This window comes from Ictidomys tridecemlineatus, chromosome 7 (genome assembly GCF_052094955.1).
Source record: "Ictidomys tridecemlineatus isolate mIctTri1 chromosome 7, mIctTri1.hap1, whole genome shotgun sequence".
Taxonomy (NCBI): domain Eukaryota; kingdom Metazoa; phylum Chordata; class Mammalia; order Rodentia; family Sciuridae; genus Ictidomys; species Ictidomys tridecemlineatus.
Window position 1 is genome coordinate 140,576,197 of NC_135483.1, and position 20,417 is coordinate 140,596,613.

At 37.3% G+C, this 20,417-nt stretch overlaps 3 protein-coding genes across 6 annotated transcripts in view; 2 read left to right on the forward strand and 1 right to left on the reverse strand.

The window, feature by feature from the left end:
- The window catches only part of Hat1 (histone acetyltransferase 1), a 46,533-nt gene extending 39,238 nt beyond the window's left edge, over positions 1-7,295 (forward strand). The window contains exons 9-11 of the mRNA XM_005324592.3: positions 1,122-1,273; positions 3,992-4,108; positions 6,856-7,295. Of these exons, the coding sequence (XP_005324649.2) occupies positions 1,122-1,273; positions 3,992-4,108; positions 6,856-7,023 (437 nt within the window). The 3' untranslated portion in view covers positions 7,024-7,295. The remainder of the gene's footprint in view (positions 1-1,121; positions 1,274-3,991; positions 4,109-6,855) is intronic.
- Positions 1-17,381, reverse strand: part of Slc25a12 (solute carrier family 25 member 12) — a 169,673-nt gene extending 152,292 nt beyond the window's left edge. The window contains exon 1 of the mRNA XM_040294471.2: positions 17,076-17,381. Within this exon, the coding sequence (XP_040150405.2) occupies positions 17,076-17,366 (291 nt within the window). The 5' untranslated portion in view covers positions 17,367-17,381. The remainder of the gene's footprint in view (positions 1-17,075) is intronic.
- Metap1d (methionyl aminopeptidase type 1D, mitochondrial) overlaps positions 17,303-20,417 on the forward strand; it is an 81,221-nt gene continuing 78,106 nt past the window's right edge. For 2 of the 4 annotated variants that reach the window (XM_078017597.1, XM_078017595.1), the window contains exon 1: positions 17,303-17,404. In XM_078017597.1, the coding sequence (XP_077873723.1) occupies positions 17,365-17,404 (40 nt within the window). In that variant the 5' untranslated portion in view covers positions 17,303-17,364. Of the gene's footprint in view, positions 17,405-18,656; positions 18,688-20,417 lie in introns of those variants that run through there. The other 2 variants (XM_078017593.1, XM_078017594.1) reach the window with 2 other exon arrangements.

The window sequence follows — 20,417 nt, forward strand, 5'->3', positions numbered from 1 at the left end:
CCCCATCTGTTGAAAATGATTCTATTTGGCATTGAATTGTTTTGCTGTCTCTCTCAACAGTTGACCATAAATGTATAGGCTTATTTCTAGATTCTCAATTCAGTTCCATTCAGCTATATATCTGGCCTTATGTCAAGGCCCTACTGTCTAGATTACTGTAGTTCTGAAGTAAATGCTGAAATCAGGAAATATTAGGATCTGTGAACTAGGTTAGACTGTAACATCTTTTAAAAAATATTTGTTTTACTTGTAAATGGACACACTTTATTTATTTATTTATTGTAGTTCTGAGGATCGAATCCAGTGCCTCACACAGGCAAGGCAGGTGCTCTACCACTGAGCCCCAGCCCCTGTAACATTTTTAAAAATTTCAACTCTTCTACTGGTCATAGAATGAAGATATAGAGAAATGAGGTCATCTTCCCAAAGTACTACACGTATGAATGATGGAACTGGGTTTCACCCTTATATTTTCTGTGTAGTATTCTTTCTACCCATCATGCTCCATTAGTGTCCACTACTTAATCTAATGTAAATATAACATAGATGAACACAAAAGAAGATATGCAGAAGCGGTGAAGACAGGATCAGTAGGATGTCCTCATATCCTCATTGTATGCTTTAAATCAAAAAGCATTGCTTTTGTAAAGGGAAGTTTTTTTTTTTTTTTTTTTAATTAGGTAAAGGAAATGTAGCAATCTCCAAAGGTTATTGGATTAAAGTAAGGAAGTTAACATTAAGTTTAGAACCATTACCTATTTAAAAAATTGCTTGTATCTTATAGTTGCTCATCCAAACTTGAATCTCTCATTTATACAGATGTATTAATTGGAGTTAAAACTACCAATAAAATACCAGTCAAAAAGATGGTATTTGAAATGAGTAGTTCTCATTTCACAAGTAATATAAATGTCTTTGCAAAGGAGCACACCTATAATTTTATTTGGCAAAGACAACAATTCTGTTGTTTTGAGTTATAAGAAACCATTAACATTGTAACTTTTGCATATGTAATTTTCTTTTAAGTATATTTGCTTTTCTAGCTTAGTTTGGGTATTAAGATTTTAAATGATAAGGAATCATGTTGGGTAAGAAAATGTTATTTTACTTTATTTCTTTAGCGGAAGATCCATCCAAAAGCTATGTGAAATTAAGAGACTTTGTGCTTGTGAAGCTTTGTCAAGATTTGCCCTGTTTTTCCCGGGAAAAATTAATGCAAGGATTTAATGAAGAGATGGCAATGGAAGCACAACAGAAGTTCAAAATCAATAAGGTATTTTTATTGTGTAGGAGGAAAACATTTAAAATTTGAAGTTTTTTAAGTGCATCATTTAAGCAAAATGTTATAAGGATATTAAGAATGCGTGTGAGGGAAGTAGCAATGAGAGTAAAAGCACTGAAGCTAACCTGGATTCAAACCTAGATTTACCACTAATTCTATGACTTTGGACAATTGAGTTTACTACCTTTTGCCTCAATTTCCTTATTAATAGAATAGGAAGATAATAAATTTTATGGCTATCCTAAGTATAATAAGAACAAAAATGGATAGTAGCATCTTATTTTTGCTCTTTAAAAACATGTCTGTAAACTGTAAATTAATTATACTCCTGAAGACAGTATTGGTGGGAAGAGGGGCTGGGTAAAACATATAAGTTTCCTTTATATACTTCTACATTATTTGTTTAAATTTTAAAGTATTAAATATCTTAAGGTAGGTATAGAAAAAATAAGGTAGTTAAGAGAATGCAGTTTATTACATTTATTTAAACAAAGGAATCAGAGTGTTTCATGGGAAGGATGACATTCAATCTAAACCCCTTGAGAGTGGGTAGAATCTGAATCCAAGTTAAAAGGATGTGGGATGGAGAGTATTCCAATAATAAAGACTAATAATTAATGTTTATTATTAACTAATTATCAGTAATTTATTAATATAATTAATTATTTATTATAATTAATCCAATTAAAAGTATGTGGGATGGAGAGTATTCCAATAATAAAGACTAATCATTTGATACTGAGGACCACCCCTTCTATGGCTTCTGATGCTCTACAGTTCCTGGCTTTCCACTTACTGTTCTCATCGTCTTTCTTGGAATACTTTGACTGGCTTCCACTCTTTTTATGATCTTTAATGTAGTTCTTCCTCAGAGCTTTTTATCCTTATTTCTTCTCTTCTTCTTAAAATTCTACCCGAGCAATTTCACTTAATAAATAACAAGTCAAGATTTTCCTTCAAAACTGTATAACCAAGAGGTTGCTGGGTCACCATCAACACCTTGATTTGAACTGAAACTTTCCATCTTTTGCATTAAAACACTTTAATGGTTTCCTGGCTTTAAGGTAAAGGACACATATTAGGAAGTAATTCATGTCTCCAGACCACATTAAACTTATATTAATGAGAATTTGATAGCTCATATGAATACATTTTTTAAAAACTGTGCTTTAAAACAATGGAGTGCTGGGCACAATGTCACAGCCTATAATCCCAGTAGCTTGGGAGGCTGAGGCAGGAGCATCACAAGTTCTAAGCCAGCCACAGCAAAAGTGAGGCGCTAAGCAACTCAGTGAGACCCTAAATAAAATACTAAGTGACTCTCTAAATAAAATACACAATAGATCTGGGGAAGTGGCTCAGGGGTTGAGTGCCCCTGAGTTCAATCCACAGTATCCTGCTCCCAAAATGGAATTCAGACTTCAGAGTAGGGCACACAGAGCCCTTCAGCTTCATACCACTTTCCCACATGCCCTGGCTTTATTGAACCTCTTGCCATTTCCCATTTATGCCACATCTTTCTTTTTTCTGAATCTTTTTACATAAGCTCTTCCTTTTATTATCAGTAATACCCTCTTTCTCCATTTGCTCAGCCAGATAGTGGTCATTTTTTTCAGATTCAACTTATGTGTTATTTCTAAAAAGTTCAAACATCTTTCCAAACTACCATAGATAGCCTACCTCCCCACCAAAATTAATACATGAATGAAAAAACAGAAAAATGATGCTGATTCTTTGGCTTTACTGGTATCATAATTTCCTTATTTCTCCTGATATTTCTTTGGTCACTTTTCTCTGTCTTCTCTGTCTCCTCTTAACACTCTGAATGCTTACCTCAGGTGATCTTAACCAACTTTATGGTTTTAACTCTCTCCTGTGTACTGATACTGCTTAAATCCTCAGCTTTAGACCAGAATTTATGTTTTGCTACCTCCCAAATCTCCTTTGGGCTGTGAAAAATTTTCACTTCACCCTCCTATCATTTATTCCTCATATATATCTAGAGTCCTGTCCCCTTAGTATGTGTACTTCTGCTGTCCTAGTTCATGCCCTCATCAATTTTTTTTGCCTGACTTAATAGCTTTTTAAATTGGTCTCTGTGCTCTTATTTTTACTATCATTTCTGTGCAGCTGAATGATTTGCTTAAAACTCAAATTTGTGAATATCATTTATGTTCCCATTTTAAATCTAGTATATTACAGTCCAACTCTTTCTATATGTCTCCATCCTCACTATATCCCTACTCCTTGCTTCAGTGTCAAGCTGCTCTGTTTTATGTGCACACACACACATACACACAGTACCCTCCCTATTCTAGAATGATATTCTCCTCCCTTTAAGATTCAGTTCAGGACTAGGGGTGTTGCTTAGTGGTAGAGCACTTGTCTAGCATGTCCAAGGCCCTGGGTTCCATCCTTAGCACTATCCAAAAATAATAAGATACAGCTCAGGTTTTATTTTTTACTCATTCAGGAATTCTCTTCTAACATTTGTTACCATAATACACTATGCATATTTCTGTCATTAAATTAACCCAAACCTTAATCACTTGTGTTACCTAGTAGACTTCAGTCTCTTCAAGGACATTGCTTTTCCTCTGGTGTCTAGCACTTTCTTGCCATGTCAATTATAAAATATATCCTGTGTTCTTTTGGGAAAGTATCACTGATTTAATTTGAAAATTCACATTTTTCTTGTTTCATTTTTAGCAACACACTAGACGGGTTTATGAGATTCTTCGATTGCTGGTAACTGACATGAGTGATGCTGAACAATACAGAAGCTATAGGCTGGATATTAAAAGAAGACTAATTAGCCCATATAAGGTAGGACTTCAGATCTTAGACATTATACTCTTATCACTATTTAAAACAGAAGAAAAGCTAGCAAGTGCCAGTATTTGGGAGAGCCCAAATCACTTTGCTAAATTAACTTTTACAAAAGTGAAAAATATCATTCTCATTTTAGAAAAATCTCATTCATCTTAAGGATAATCTAACATGGTTAGTTTTTTTTTTTTCCTTTCATTTGTATGTATCTTTTAAAAATCTGCATGCCCTTATTCTTTTCTAATAATTTATCTTGTTTTTTCCAGTTTTCTTGTTTCATTTGTCATATGTATGTTCTTTTTCGGTTTTATTTTTTAACATTCTTCTTAGCTTTTTTTTCCCAACTACCTTTTCTCTGTCCATATTTTTCTTCATAATGCAGAAATTTTCCTAAGTCAGGTTTGGGCCTTATCATTTGTCCATTTTTAGGAATGGATGAAGCTAAATGTTTTTATATAAATAAGTTTATATTAATGGTATTAATATAAATAAGTGGTATTATATAACTAGTGTAATTAAGGATTGTATTAGCATAAATTTATATTCAACTGCCCTCATCTATGTAAGAATTAAGTTTTTGTTTTGGGGGAAGAGAATTACTCTGAAGACCATGCAGTGTCCCAAGCCATTCCAGTCTTACGGAATTCTACTTTTCAGTATTCATTTACCAGTATACAGTATCTCATATTCAACTGTATGAAATAGATATTAGATGGAAGAAAAAGGGGAAACAGGAATAAAATAATTTGCCTAATTTCATAGAGCTAGTGAGCTGAGAAGGCAGGATTCAAATCTTAACAGATATATATGTATACACACACATATATACAAAGTGGAATATGTCTGGTTTAAGGAATACTAAATAAAACAAATACAATTTAAACCCAGATCAACATTTTTTTGGTAGTGTCAGAAAACTTACAAAAAAAGGCCTATCTCCAGTACTTTCTTGTACATTGTGTTAGAAATGTTTATGTGATTATAAATTTAGCTTAAAGTGACAAACATGACACATTTGCCTAGTAGTCCAAGGTTATTAGGGTCCTCTTTAAGAGACATTATTATTTTTTAAATATTTTGTTTTAGTTGTAGTTGGACATAATACCTTTTATTTTTATGTGGTGCTGAGAGTCGAACCTAGTGCCCCACACATGCTAGGGGAGCTCTCTATTGCTGAGCCACAACTCCAGCCCCATATTTATAAATTTTTAAGAAGGAAGGGTTTATGGCATTGTTTTTTGGGATTTTTGTTTGTTTTTATTGTCTTTGGGATGGGACAGTAATGGGGGTAGAACCCAGGAGCATTCTACCACCAAGCAACACCTCCACCCCTTTTTACTTTTTTTTTAAAAAAATATTTATTTATTTATGTATCTTTAATTTTAGGTGGAAACATTAGTTTGTTTTTATGTGGTGCTGAGGTTCAAACCCAGTGTCTCGCGCATGCTAGGCGTGCACTCTACCACTGAACCACCACTCCAGCCCCCCCCCCCCTTTTTACTTTTTGAGACAGGTTCTCACTAAATTGCCAAGGCTCACCTCGAACTTGGGCTCCTCCTGCCTCCCCCTCCCAAGTTGCTGGGGTATTACAGGCCTATGCCCAGCTTATTGTCTTCTTTTGAAAGACAAATGGACTGTTAGGGTTTGAATCTGCCTTCTTAGTTCACTGGCTGTATGAGCTTAGGCAAATTATTTAACTCTTCTTGCCCTTTTTTTTCCACCACATATCTAGTTCATAGAGTTTGTGAGTCAATATATGTGGATTCCCATCTCTAATATCAACTCTTTATTATATGCTCTAATAAAAGTGAATTGACATGATAATTAGAACAGTTTATCAAAACATAAAGTTTTATATATTGCAGTATTGTCACTTAACTATGAATCTTGGATTTATTCTTCATTTCCCCAAATATCCAGTGCTTTCTCCTCTGCATTCACCCTGTCCTCTCCATCTCCACTGCTGCTGACTTGATTTAAACTTTCATCACCTCTGGCCTGAACTACTGCAGGAGCTGCTTAGTCTTTTAGTCCCATTTCATCTATCCTAAATGTCACTGACAGTATTAATCTGACACAGTGTCCTGCATAAAATTGTTAACCAGCTTCATACTGCAAACTCCTCAGTATAGTGACATCCTTAATAAAATGGAGAGAAAATTTACCTTTCTGAAACTTTTTCAACAGTATCTTAAAATTAGTATGTCCGTAAATACATTGCTATGTAAGGGAACCTAGGAATAGGAATAGTGGCAGGAAAATGCCAGATTGTTATTTTAAGTTAATGTTATTAATGATTATATGGTGAAATAAACAATTATTGCACTTAATATCAGTTGCTTCTTCAAAAATGTACTTTATTAAAAGACTGTTTTATTGGCCAGAGGTTTTGTTATGCTTTGTTGGTGCTGGGGATAGAATCCATAACCTGGTGCTAGGCAAGTGTTTCACACCCCCAGCCTTGACCAGAGTTGTTTATCATGTTTTCGAGGAGGCTACTAGTCATATATTTATATTTACTATTATCTAACACAAATACCAGGTTTTCCTAAGTCTTTTTTAAAGAGTTTGCAATTCCTGGTTAATTTTATATTTAAGTAAGCTCCATTAAGAAGAAAATTATGGGGCAAGTTTGGATATTATCTCCTTACTACTCCTATTTTTAACATCTTTGAAGATTTAGTATTGTATAAAGAAATATATCTATTTTCTAATTCTAACAAGTAATTGTGTTTGTTGCTTAGAAAAAACAAAGAGATCTTGCTAAAATGAAGAAATGTCTCAGACCAGAAGAACTGACAAACCAGATGAACCAAATAGAAATAAGCATGCAACATGAACAGCTGGAAGAAAGCTTTCAGGAACTAGTGGAAGATTACCGACGTGTTATTGAACGACTTGCTCAAGAGTAAAGATTATACTACTCTGTACAGGAAGCCTGCAAATTTCTGTACACTGTGCTGTGGAAAACCTGGTGGTTAATTTTCAAATATTGTAACATTTTACTTACATTAAAAGTTATGTATGTTATCTTTAGTTGAATATTTTCTTCTGGAGAGATTGTATATTTTAAAATACTGTCTAGAGTTTATGAGCATATATTGCATTAAAAAAAGATATAGCTTCTGAAATACTATGGTTGCTTTCTTCTTAACCAGTATAATAAATGCTTAGTTGTGATATATTAATGTGTGATGACTTTTAAATACTTAAGATTAACTTTTTTAATCTTGTTTAAAACCTTAGCTCTTAAGCTTTTTTGTTATCATTATTCCCACACTTTCCTTCAAAGATTTTAACATTTGACATCTTTAAAACACATTTCTTGCCTGGCACAGTGGTGCATGCCTATAATCCCAGCAGCCCGGGAGGCTGAGGCAGGAGGATCTCCAGTTCAAAGCCAGCCAGCAATTAAGCAAGGGCTTAAGCAACTTGGCAAGACCCTATCTCAAAATAAATAAAATAAAAAGAGCTGGAAATGTGGCTCAGTGGTTAAGTGCCTCTAGGTTTAATCCCTGGTTGAAAAACAAAACACACTTCTCTAAGGTCATCATAATAATCTTTTCTAAGTAGGAGATGGTTATGGTATAGGTTTGTTTTAAATTCCTGCCAGGCTGGGGCTCCAGCCCTACAACAGTTAAAATTATTAACATGAACTAAGGTTACAGAAATTTGATACTGTGCCAATCCAGAATAACCTCTTTATGTAAACAAGAGTATACTGGACATCTCCATCTATCTCCTTTCATGACTACAGATTTAAATTGTCCTAAATACATGGTGACATGAATGTTTAGGCTTATGCATATAATTTTGAATATTCCCTTATTCTTGCTTATCTCTTCTCAAAACTTAGCATTCATAAAAATTGCTCTAATATCAAGCCATGGGTGGTGGCATACAGCTGTTAATTCCATCTACTTGGGAGGCTGAAGCAGAAGGATTCCAAGTCTTGAGAGCAGTCTAGGCAACTTAGATCCTGTCTCCAAATAAAATTTTAAAAGGGTGGAGATGTATTTCAGTGGTAGAACACTTCCCTAGCATGTGTAAGTCTGTGGGTTCAATCCCAGTACCATAACAAATAATTAATAGATAGCTAATTTTGACTAGAATCTTATATATAAACTATCATCAATCAAGTGTGAAAGCAAAATAAAGGAACCTAAGAAATCAGAAAAATTACTTTATACTCTTTCTGATATTACCTGTAGATGTACTGTAGCAACATGAAAGTAAAATCAAAGCATGTAAGATGGGGGGTACATCAATGACTCAGTGGTAAAACACTTACCTACCATGAAGAAGGCCCTGGGTTTAATCTCCAGCAACACACACACACACACACATATACTCACACTCACAAATGAATATCAGTCCAATAAAATGACAGGATGGCAACTGAACAAGATATCTAAGAAAGAAACTGTTCCAAATTGGAACAGGAAAATTATGCACTCAAGAAAAAATGTCTGTACAAGAAGGAGTCCAAATGTAATATCTATAGTTGGTATGGCTTTGAGCCAATTCAAATGTAATATCTAGTTAGCCTGGCTTTGAGCAGTAACTAGAAAACAAAACAGTTCAAAGTGGTTGAGTCTGGAGTCAGATGAAAAGATAGAATGGGAGACCTACTTTTCATCCCAAACCTTGTAATAATTGTATAGGGTTTTTAAACGTATATGAGTTACTTTTATTTAAAACTTTTAAGTAATATATTGTAAGCAATTGAAGTGCCATATGATGCCAAGTTTAAAAACCAAAACTAGTCAGGTGTGGTGGCACATGCCCATAATCCCAGGTACTTGGGAAGCTGTGGCAGGAGGATTGCAAGTTTGAGGCTAGACTGGACAATTTAGCAAGATCCTCTCTCAAAATATAAAAAGGGCTGTAAATGTAGTTCAGTGGTACAGCACCCACAAAACACACACACACACACACACACACACAACCACAAAGATGTTTTAAAGTTTACCTGAAGCAGGCAAATAGATCCTTTAGACAAGATAGGGCAATAAGATTATGCTATACCTGACTTGCATAAATAAAGCAGAATTCGCCAAAAGTTTTTATTTAGATAGTTAAGTGCTTTCTTAATAATAATAAAAAGCAATACCCAATCATTTTTTGCAAATTAATTATCAAAGGAATCATAGTTTACTATGCACTCTATTTGGCAAAGGACTAAAGAGGGAAATTTGCTACCAAAAAAACTCTTCATTTTTGACACTTGGTTTCTATGAGTCAATAGTCACTAAAGGTACAACCAAAGCTCTGAAAATGAACATAATTTGGGGGGCTTTCCATGAACACTGTGGAGAAATTTTTTTAAAAGTATAGTTTGCCATCACTTATGAATATCTGATGAGCTATTGCTGTAAGGCTTGATAATGAATTTGTAAGCCTACAAATGTAAAAAAAAAAATTTAAAACCTTAAATTTGGGCTAGGGATATAGCTCAGTTGGTAGAGTGCCTGCTTCACATGGACAAGGCCCTGGGTTCCATCCTCCAGCACAACCACCAAAACCAAACCAAACAAAACCAAACAAACCTTAAATTTTACCAGAATGTACACAGGTTAGAAAAGGGATGAGTCTTCCCTCCAACTTTTCTGGGCCTCACTGTCTTTTATCTTAGAAGGGGTAGGGTTAGAACTGGTTTAGGTGATTTTTAAAGCCATTTCCAGTTCTTCAATTGTATTCTTCATCTTAATAAAAAATTAGTTGGAGATGTGCTGTGGTTAGACTCTCAGTTCACCTGGATAGTTTTTTAAAATGTTTGATTAGTCATCTTGGCAGGTGAATCTGCAGAATTCTTGGGCTGTCCATGTTTGCCTGCTCTCTGAATCCCCTATTGTGAAGGCCAAGTGGAGGCCACAGTGAGGCTTGTTTGCTGTCTGTTGCTACAGCAGCTGCTGCTTCTCTTCCTTTATGTTTTACCAAGTGAAAGAAAATGCAGTGGTGTTTGTGAGTGCTTCAGATGTGAAGAATGCACTCCAAACAGGTTATTCTCTGGGTTAAAGTGGATGGGGTGAGCACATTGGTGCTCAGCTAAATGGGAAGAGAGGTCACAGCAGCATCTGCCCTCTTGTTTACTTTGATAGTTTCAGTCTTGAATATAGAATCTGTGGAGTGAGAGGAAAGCAGAAAATGTTTAAAAATGCACTACTGCTTAGTTTCTCAGCCAGTTTGGGGAGTGAAGGTGGAGGGTGGGAGGGGAGAAGGGCACACAGCTAGTTTTTTCTTTATTAAATTCCTTCTAATTTCACAATCTCCATTTTGGAGATTCTTACTGAAGTCTTTTATGTAACTGTTAACTGACCAAGGAGAACTGTTTCATGCTTAATAAGAAGGAAATGTCAAAATCACACAAAAAAATTTCAACCTTTGATATTAATGGTCAAACTGTTCTCCATAGGAACTAGCCTCACACTGTTCTACAGGACCATACATTTTAAATCAAACACATTAAGAATTTAACAGCAAACACATAATCATAAGTCTAGTGAAATAATAAATTAAGATGGAAAAAAAAAAGATTATAACCAGAAACGTATCGTCACTTCAAAAGGGAAAAGAAAAGAAACAAACAAAAACCCACAGGAAAGGCATTCTATAATCTTATAAAGGTGTGGAAAGAATGAAAGAAGAAAGAGAAACAAATACAGTGAAGGCAAAAGGGAGAGAAGACAAAGCAGACTGCAGTAGAGACAGAGAATATTGTGCATTTCCATTCTTTTGTAAATTCTATTTTGATTTGCCTTGTTACCTCTATTCTATAGTGATATGTAGCTGATCATGGTAAATCTGAGTACCTTTCCTTAGAAAGTCCAGCAAGTGATATGTGCATGGAAAAAAGTCCAGATGAATATACAGTAACTTGTTAACAGTGATTATATGGAGAGCACCTGGGGGATTTTTACTTTCTATATTACACATTTTTGTATTCTTGGAATGTTTTTCAAAGAGTACGTATTACATATGTAAACAGAAGAAAAAGCAAAAGAGACCTTTAAAAAAATTCCAAAAAGGAGATCAAGAGAGCATTTTCCCTCTTTCTTCTAAGTATGGATTAGAGATGCTAAAGGAAGCACTAATTTTCTCTCACCTTCATCTTTGCAGGAAGTGACAGAGGTCAAACAGGTACAATTTGAGTTCCATGTTCTCAATTTTGGGGTTATGAGCTGTGACCCCCCCCCCGCCCCCTTATGCTTGACATTGCTCCTATGGTATGTATAGTCTTAAGGATATAATTTGGTCTTTCTTTTTAAAAAATATTTATTTTTTAGTTGTAGTTGGACACAATACTTTTATTTCACTTATTTATTTTTATGTGGTGCTGAGAATCGAACCCAGAGTCTCGCACGGGCGAGGCAAGCACTCTATTGTTGCGCCACAACCCCAGACCAATCTGGTCTTTCTTTATGGACAATCTTGTGAGCATGTTAGCCTTAGCCTTCCAATTAGGTTCTTTTTCTGTCTTTATTTTACTTGTTTATTTATTTAATGTGGTGCCGGGGATCAAACCCAGTGCCTCACGTATGGTAGGCAAGCACTCTTCCACTGACAACCCCAGCCCCACCAATTAGGTTCTTTTTTTTTTTTTAAAGATAGAGAGAGAGAATTTTTAATATTTATTTTTTTAGTTTTCAGCGGACATAACATCTTTGTTTGTATGTGGTGCTGAGGATTGAACCCTGGCCGCACGCATGCCAGGTGAGTGCACTACCGCTTGAGCCACATCCCCAGCCCCCAATTAGGTTCTTAATCCTTGCTTTCTTTTTGTGATGCTTGGGATCAAACTCAGGGCCTTGCGTACCCTAGGTAAGTGTGCTACCACTGACATACATCCCCAGCCTATTAAGAACAAAGACAATATCATATTTCCTTGGAGCCTAGAGTAGGCACTTATTTATTTATTTATTTATTTATTTATTTATTTTTTAGAGAGAGAACTTTAATATTTATTGATTTATTTTTGACACAACATCTTTGTTTGTATGTGGTGCTGAGGATCGAACCTGAGCCGCTCTCATGCCAGGTGAGTGCGCTACCGCTTGAGCCACATCCCCAGCCCCGGCACTTATTTATTTACTTATTTATTTATTGGGTAGCGGGGACCAAACTCAGGGGAACTCAATCACTGAGCCACATCCCCAGCCCTATTTCTTATATTTTATTTAGAGACAGGGTCTTAAATAAAGTGCCTTGTTTATGCTGAGGCTGGCTTTGAACTCGAGATTGTCCTGTCTCAGCCTCCAGAGCTGCTGGGATTACAGGCATGCAACACTGCATACGGCCATATTTGTTGATTGGCTGGTTGATCATTAAATTTTCTTGAAAAATTTTCACCTTTCTTACTCCAAATAGATTTTATTCTCTAGAAATGTCTAAACAGGTGCTACTCTCTGAATGATTACCAACTGAGGAAGAGACAACAGCCTCTAACGGTTCACACTTTCATTTAGATTTCATGGGGGCAAATGCATACTTCTGCTTAAAACCAACCTCCTTAGAACCAGTCCCAAGAGATGAGACAGGGAAGCTTTGACCTTTGTGTGTCACTGCACAGTTTCAAAGCCAACTCTGACCAAAGCAGGCAGAATTATCAGAAAGCTCTGATGCACAGCACAGTGTGAGGGTCCTGGGACCACCCTCATATTCTTCCTTATATCCTCTTCTTTCCCTCAGTCCTTGCCACTATTCTAGGCAGTTCCAACAATGGATATGGGATTATGTTGAAGTGAGTGTCATCACTGCTTAAAATCTCACATCATATTTTCAAGCTAAAAGACTGAAGCAGCTTGAAATGGATGCCAGCCAGACTGGTGTTAGGCCCATAACACCAACACCACCTCTGGGAAATGTTTAGGTCTTACTCTATTAGTGCCGCCTGGTTCTGTTTTACTTCCCTTCCTTGGCAGAGTGATCAAGAGGGGGCAGCATGCTATTTGCTGAGCTCATGCCTACAAACATCTACAGACCCTAAAATTTTCAGAATTTCAGTTTAGGAGGGGTCAGGTAGGACAATCTCAATAGAAGAGGGTGGAGTTTTATTTGTATAGGAGTTATAGGGCTGAGAAAATGTCATTAAACAAATCAACTAAAGCCCCCCTCCTCTTGTTCTGGATCCCTCTTTTCAATGCTAAAGATCAAGGAAATAGGGCACAAACAACAAAGAGAAAGCAAACTTGATTTCTCACAACTACCTCACATATGGCATTACTTTTTCCTCATAAAATATGGGGTATTTACACATTTTCTCTAAGAGTACCCCTAGATTGCTCAGAAACATATCCATGATTATCTCAAATGACTATATAAGAAACATGGCATTTCTGCCAGTAAGCTGGCTGAATGTGCCTTCAAACTATCTGCCTGAACGTATAATCATTCAAAAGTTAGACCCTAACTTTAAAGGGGTCCAACCAGCTACTAAGACAGGCCTCTGTTACATGTACAGATTATGTTTATGCAGGACTCTTTGTTACTGGAAAGAATGTTCATTTTGCATAAAATATGGAAATAAATGAAAGCACTTCCTCATCTTCAAATTGGACAAATTAGAGGGCAGGATTGGAAATATTATTCTCAAGCCACAGAGTAAAATGCTAAGAAATGAATCTGAAATCAAATTAAAGGGCTAATTTTTCTGAGTCTGATGATAAAACTGAAAAGCAGGGTCAGGAAGGGAGAATGAAGGCAACTCAGTCTAGATGAAAAGCCCAGTGAAGCTATTCAGGTTCCAACCAGTTTTCCCTAACAGACCATAGAACCTGCTCTGTGCTCAACAGGAAATATCATATTAATTCACTAAGGTTTTTTTTAATATTTATTTTTCAGTTTTAGGTGGATACAATATCTTTATTTTATTTTTATGTGGTGCTAAGGATCGAAGCCAGTGCCTCACACATGCTAGGTGAGCACTCTACCACTTAAGCCCCAACCCCAGCCCCTAGTTCACTTAGTTTTTACAATGCATTCATATATAACAATTTTTTTAAATTCATAAACAACTTCACCCCTATTTTATATTCTGTTTTTAAGTATCTTGCACTACAGGTAATTCTAATAAGTATATAAAAATCTAAACTTGTGAGACAAGTTACATGATGATGCATTACAAAACAAAATTTTTTAAAAGGGATTTACTTCATGTCATATAATCCCTTACAGCATTTAAAGATTCAATACATATATTATGAAAAATTTGTTTGATTTAAATTTTATCACTAAATATATACAACTTTGGAAAATTTTATAATAAATTGGAATAAGTCTATAATATCATTTAGTAGGAGGAAAGAAAATTTTATTTTTAAAAATTGCATAACAATTTATTTCTGATTTATTTCTTTTATAAACAGAAATCCAAAGATTTTTTTTTTTTTTTTTTTTTTTTTTTTTTTAAATAGAGAGTGAGAGAGTGAGAGAGGAGAGAGAGAGAGAGAGAGAGAGAGAATTTTTTTTTTTTTTTTTAATATTTATTTTTTAGTTCTCGGCGGACACAACATCTTTGTTGGTATGTGGTGCTGAGGATCGAACCCGGGCCGCACGCATGCCAGGCGAGCGCGCTACCGCTTGAGCCACATCTCCAGCCCCATCCAAAGATTTTTAAAGATGTGAATGAGGCATGATCTTTTCAAAATCGAGGAAAAAGACCTACAAAACAATAATCAATCACAATTAATAAAAACATTTTAACATTCAAAATTGAATTTTTTGGACACAGAAACTGGAGCTTCTAAGAAATTATTCTTTATTTCTTGAACTCTAGTTTTGAAAAACTATTCAAGTTTTTATTCAAGAATCCCAAGTACAAAATCTGAAAAACAGAGTTGAAATCAATGAAATGCTACCAAAGTTTACTTAACTTTTATTTCACAGGTAGAAGCATGGGCAGAAACAGAGTAGAGAAGACCTGATTCCGTAGAAGTTGCTCATCAAAGTAAAAGCATTCTAATGCTCTGCATGCCAAGGACCACTAAATGTTAATATCACATGACATCTTAGATGACAATGGTCTAGCATTTCATCCTGTTGGTCACTATGCATATATCTATTGTCAGAAGGATGTGGTATGAAAGAAGACAAATCAAGGATCAGAGGGTGAGCTATTACCCATGCAAGTTCATACATGCTTTATTTCTAACTCATCCTAGATGTCCATATGCTCAACTTATTAGGGATTTCCTCAGTGGGAATCAACCACACTGGTGCCAACTGGGTCCTCATAATGTTTCATTTTCCTTCTAGTTGCAGGGGAACAAATTATGCATTTGTTTTCCAAGGGCTCAGTATGAGTTAAGCCATATGTGTTCTACTTCACACGTGTTTGAAATTGGGCTCAATACCCCCTGACATTTCACTAGGGACTTCTAAATTTCTTTCTTTTCTGAAGATTTCCTGACACTTGGTGTCCAGCTAATTATCAGGCTCCTTTTGCCGCTTTCAGATTGTTGGCTTCAATTATATAGAGAGGGCAAATTTACCACATTTGGAAAACCCTACCCTGAAACTGATCTGTTTGTAAAAGGTGGAGTTTGAAGTAACCTGTATTTCCTTCTCATCCTTGTACCTCTTATTTAGCACGGTGGAAAAATATTATTTTATCTTTCAAAAGCATCTCAAGCTGGGTCTCCAAGAATTATTCCATGTGTCCTCTATTTGAAACTTTAAAAGTAAAAATATGAAGCTTATATAGTTATTTCATAGAGCTTGAGTGTTCCAAGAATTGATGTTTACAATGAGGGGAAAAAGCAAGTCTAAAGAGTAAGTATGTAGCTGGGTAGAGCAGGCCTGTAATCCCAGCAGCATAGGTGGCTGAGGGGAGGACGGCAAATTCAAGGCAAGCACCAGCAGCAACTCAGCTAGACCGAAGCAATTTAGTAAGACCCTGACTTAAAAAAAAAAAAAAAAGGTAACTATGTGATTCCATTTATAATGCACATATTTGCCTATGAAAGGTCTGGAATGATGCACACAATGGCTTACCAGGAAGTGAGATTGTGGTGTACAGACAGGGTGAGGAATGCATTTGCACTTTTTCCTTTACTCATTTCTGAATTGTTTAGATTTGTCACTGAGTAAATTATAAATTCTTAAAAATTAATTAGAGCCAGGCCCAGCAGCTCGGGAGGCTGAGACAGGAGAATCCCGAGTTCGAAGCCAGCCTCGGCAATGGCGAGGCACTAAGCAACTCAGTGAGACCCTGTCTCTAAATAAAATTCAAATAGGGCTGAGGATGTGGTTCAGTGATCGAGTGCCTCTGAGTTCAATCCCCGGTACCCGTCCCCGAAAAATTGGAAGACATCACACACACTGATAAAGAATCCTTATCAATCCTGACTGCGTTTTAAGTCCAGAATCTACTATATTCTCCATTTGACTGGTTCCATGGAGAGTTCAGTTCCTTCTGCAGACATTTCTTGGGTATCAGGTTCTGTAATGGGGACACAGACTACCAAGATAAGTAACACTTGGTCTATGACAGAATAGACTCTACCCCAGAGCACAGGTAAGAGGAACAGTGAATTTGGAGGAAAAAAAAAAAAGAAAGAAAAAAGGGAACCATCATCCATAAAGACACATCTGCTCCCTCACTTGACTCATAATTGGTCTTCTGTAGGCTTCGCAGTGTAACTCACATTTTAAAGCTGTCCTTGGGGAAAGAGAGGCCCTCCAAACATACTCACTGGGGTACCTAGAATAGCTTTTGCAGCGGCACACAGATCCTGTCTTGTAGGGAGTCTGAGTATTATAAAATCTAGAAGAGCAAAGGGGGAGTTGGTGACTTTGAACAAATTTTACCTTTCAACTGAACCTAGGGAAATAATTTGCAATAGTGTGGCAGCCGTTGCAAAGTGCTATGCTGAACATAGAATGTGCTTTTTTAAAATTTTCCACCCAACTTAACGTTTCCATGCATCAACATTTTGATGCTATAAATATTGGATGCCACGCTTACCTGACAGGTTTCTTCCATCCTACCTGGGCGCGGGTGCTCAGAGCCAGCGCGCGAGATGCGGCTGGAACCTGCCTCTTGCGGCCGGAGCGGGCTCCGCCGGCAGGGGGGTTCAGCTGCCCGCCGGGGTGCCGGAGACGCTCGGCTGCCACAGTTCCCGCAGTTAATACCCCGCGCGCACGCGCACTCGCCCCGGGCGGCTCCCGCGCCTCGGGTCTTGGGCAGGGCTGCGACTGGACCGCGCCAGTGGGCGGGGCTGAGAAGAGTGCTCGGCCACGTGACCAGCGCCAACATGGCGGCGCCCAGCGGCGTCCACCTGCTAGTCGGCCGAGGTAAGCGCTCTGAGGACAACCCCGCAAGGGTTCGCACGGTCGCTCACTCACTGCGCACCGCGGTTCAAAGGGAAACCCGCCCGCGCTCAGACTTCTCGGCGCATTGGACACACGCAGGCTCATTCGATGACATACCCACACTGTGTAGGAACACTTTCGTTCACTCCACCACTCGCCTGAACTTCGTCTTGCGTGGTTCCTCTTGAGATTGTTACAGACCATTGTCTCAAGTTTTCCTCCCCCGCTTCGGTGTATCATTAGTGTTGTAAACATTTATTCTGGTGCGGAGCCACAATAACTCTGAAATGCACCTGGATACTCTTGCTTTCACGGGAGCTATTCGTTGACGTTTCTTTTGAGGAACATGCGAAATGTGATTATTCTTTTCCGTTGATTTGAGAACAAATGATGTGGTTGTTATCCTGAATGAGTGTTGGGATCTTAGTTAGGAGTAGGAATAAAGGAAATCCGTTGGGTTTGATCTTGGTTCTGAATTTTTGTTGGAAAGAACTCGGAAATTGTTTCAAGGACAAGGAAACAGGAGAACTAACATTTTGAGGGGCTCCTTTAGTGTCAAGCACGTAGGAATAGTCTGTTGAGGTAAATATTATTTTCATAGTATTACCTACCATTTAAGAGCTTTTAAAGTATACTGTATTGGTATTGTGTTTAAGCACATTACATATACTAGCAACCTTTTAAAACCCAAAGAGTTAGGCATTATTCCATCTTTGCAGATGGGAAAAGTGAAGCTACAAAGGTTAATATAACTATGGTCACCTAGATGGTAAATTTGAACATGAAAATTTTATTTTAAAGGCGTATTCCTCTGTACTGCATGGCACGATTTTTTTTTTCATAGAAAACAGTATGTAAAGTTTAGGTGAGACACACAAGTAAAAATGTAAGAAGTAAAGAGGAAAGTAAGATTGATAAGTAGATAGACCTCAGTATTTCAGTGTCAGTGGAGATGAGTAAGGAGCTACAGAAGATTTGGTGAGAGATGTGTAAGGTAATGGAGGAAGGTAATGTACTGGTTGCATGGAAGAATGGAGGTCAACGTAAGTGCAGCTGTGTGAAAAGAGAGCGAGTTTACATCTCTTAAGATCTAGGCTCCAGTCCAAACTCTACTAATTAAGTTACTTTTTTTTGGCAAGAAATAATGGCAATTAGACTTTGTGTTTGTGTGCTGCAGGTAATGGTGAAGAGGATCTAAGGAGATACTCAAGGTAGAAGAGTCTCCCAACCCCCACCCCCAACCATATATATGGGTGTATACACACGTGGGTATATATTCATTTACATGTATTTAGTATTATATATTTAATCTCTTTGCGGATTGCAAAAATAACATGACGCTTTTCCTTCCTTCCTTTCCACCTAAGATTTTGACAAATGAAGGTTTAAACAATCTTAGGGAAGCTACTAATAGAAAGTCAGACCAAGTTATTGGTCCCTATAACCAGGCCCAACTATCCCACGGTGCTGCAACTGCCATGACAGGGATCTTGATTAGAAAAGGAAAGGAAAATGTGCCAGGAAGAGATTTTAGTGATGGGGAAAGGGCTCCCCTCTAAACTAATTTATAGCCTGTTTTAAATTGCAGACAGGTTTAACTGCAACCCCCAGAGTAGAAAATGAGGGGTAAATTCATAAAAAATTCTTCTCCCTATCTCTTCCCCCTCCTTATCCATCTACAATGATTTAAATTAATCTACCACAAATCTTTTTTTATTGGTTCATAATAGTTACACATAACATTAGGATTCATTTTGACATAATAAATACATGAAATATAAGTTGCTTCAATTCAATCCCCAGTACTTACTCTTATCTTCCCTCTCCTCCCTCCCCCATTTCCTTTCCTCTACTCTATTGAGCTTTCTATTTATTTACAGTTTTTAATAGTAGTGTCTTGTGGATATACATAGTAGTAGAATTCACTATAGTATCTTTATCTATGTACATTGGAAAGTTAGGTCAAATCATTCCACTGTTTTTCCCTTATCCCATCCTTCCTCGCTCTCCTTAATCCCTTTCTTCTACTCTCCTGATCCTTCTTTTATTTTGATGGAATTCTTCCCTCTATACCTGCTACCACTGTTTCCTCTCTCTCTCTCTCTTCCCTTAGACTAGCTTCCACATATCAGAGAAAACATTTCACCTTTAACCATGTATCTAGATCAGTCTCTTGGAACCAAGCAAGAGGTAATAAGAGCCTTGTAGCCTAGGACTGAAATATTCCTAGGTATTAGCACTGGGAGGAAAACGCAGAATTCCTATCCTGGGAACCTAAGAACTGTCTCCCAATTTAGTCTCTCATTATCAACCCCCACTTTACTAGAATCTTGTTCTACCTCCTGAAGCTACTGCACAAGATCCTTTGCTCAGTGAGTATGGGAAGGAATTGGGGAAAGCAAGTAAGGGGACATATTTTTTCTATTGTATTATTTTTGGAACTGCGGATTGAACTCAGGGGCACTTAACCACTGAGCCACATCCCCAGCCCTGTTTTGTATTTTATTTAGAGACAGGGTCTCAGTGAATTGCTTAGCACCTGGCTTTTGCTGAGGCTGGCTTTGAATGCGGGTCCTCCTGCCTCAGCCCCATCCCGGAGCCTCTTGGATTACAGGTGTGTGTCACCACACCCAGTAGGACATATTTTTTCTTCACACTCTTGTATGACTCATTCTCCCTGGATTGCCTTCAGTCTGATTTTCTGACTTTCATTGGCTCATCTATCAGCTTTATCCTGTTATCTCCCCTGCTGGAATGCAAACTTCTTGTAAGCAAGGATTTTTCTTCTTTATCCTGCTCCTTCCACAGTCCACGTGGAGGTTGCTGAAGCCAGTGAGGGGAGAGGGAAAAGACTTGGCCTGATCAGCAGAAAGGCCCAATTTGGTAGGTGTATGGAATAGGTTGGCCTTTCCAAAGGGAGGGCTACATGGCACAGTATATTGTGGTGCAAAGTAGGCATACTTTTTAATACTCTACACCTAGTAATTTATCCTAA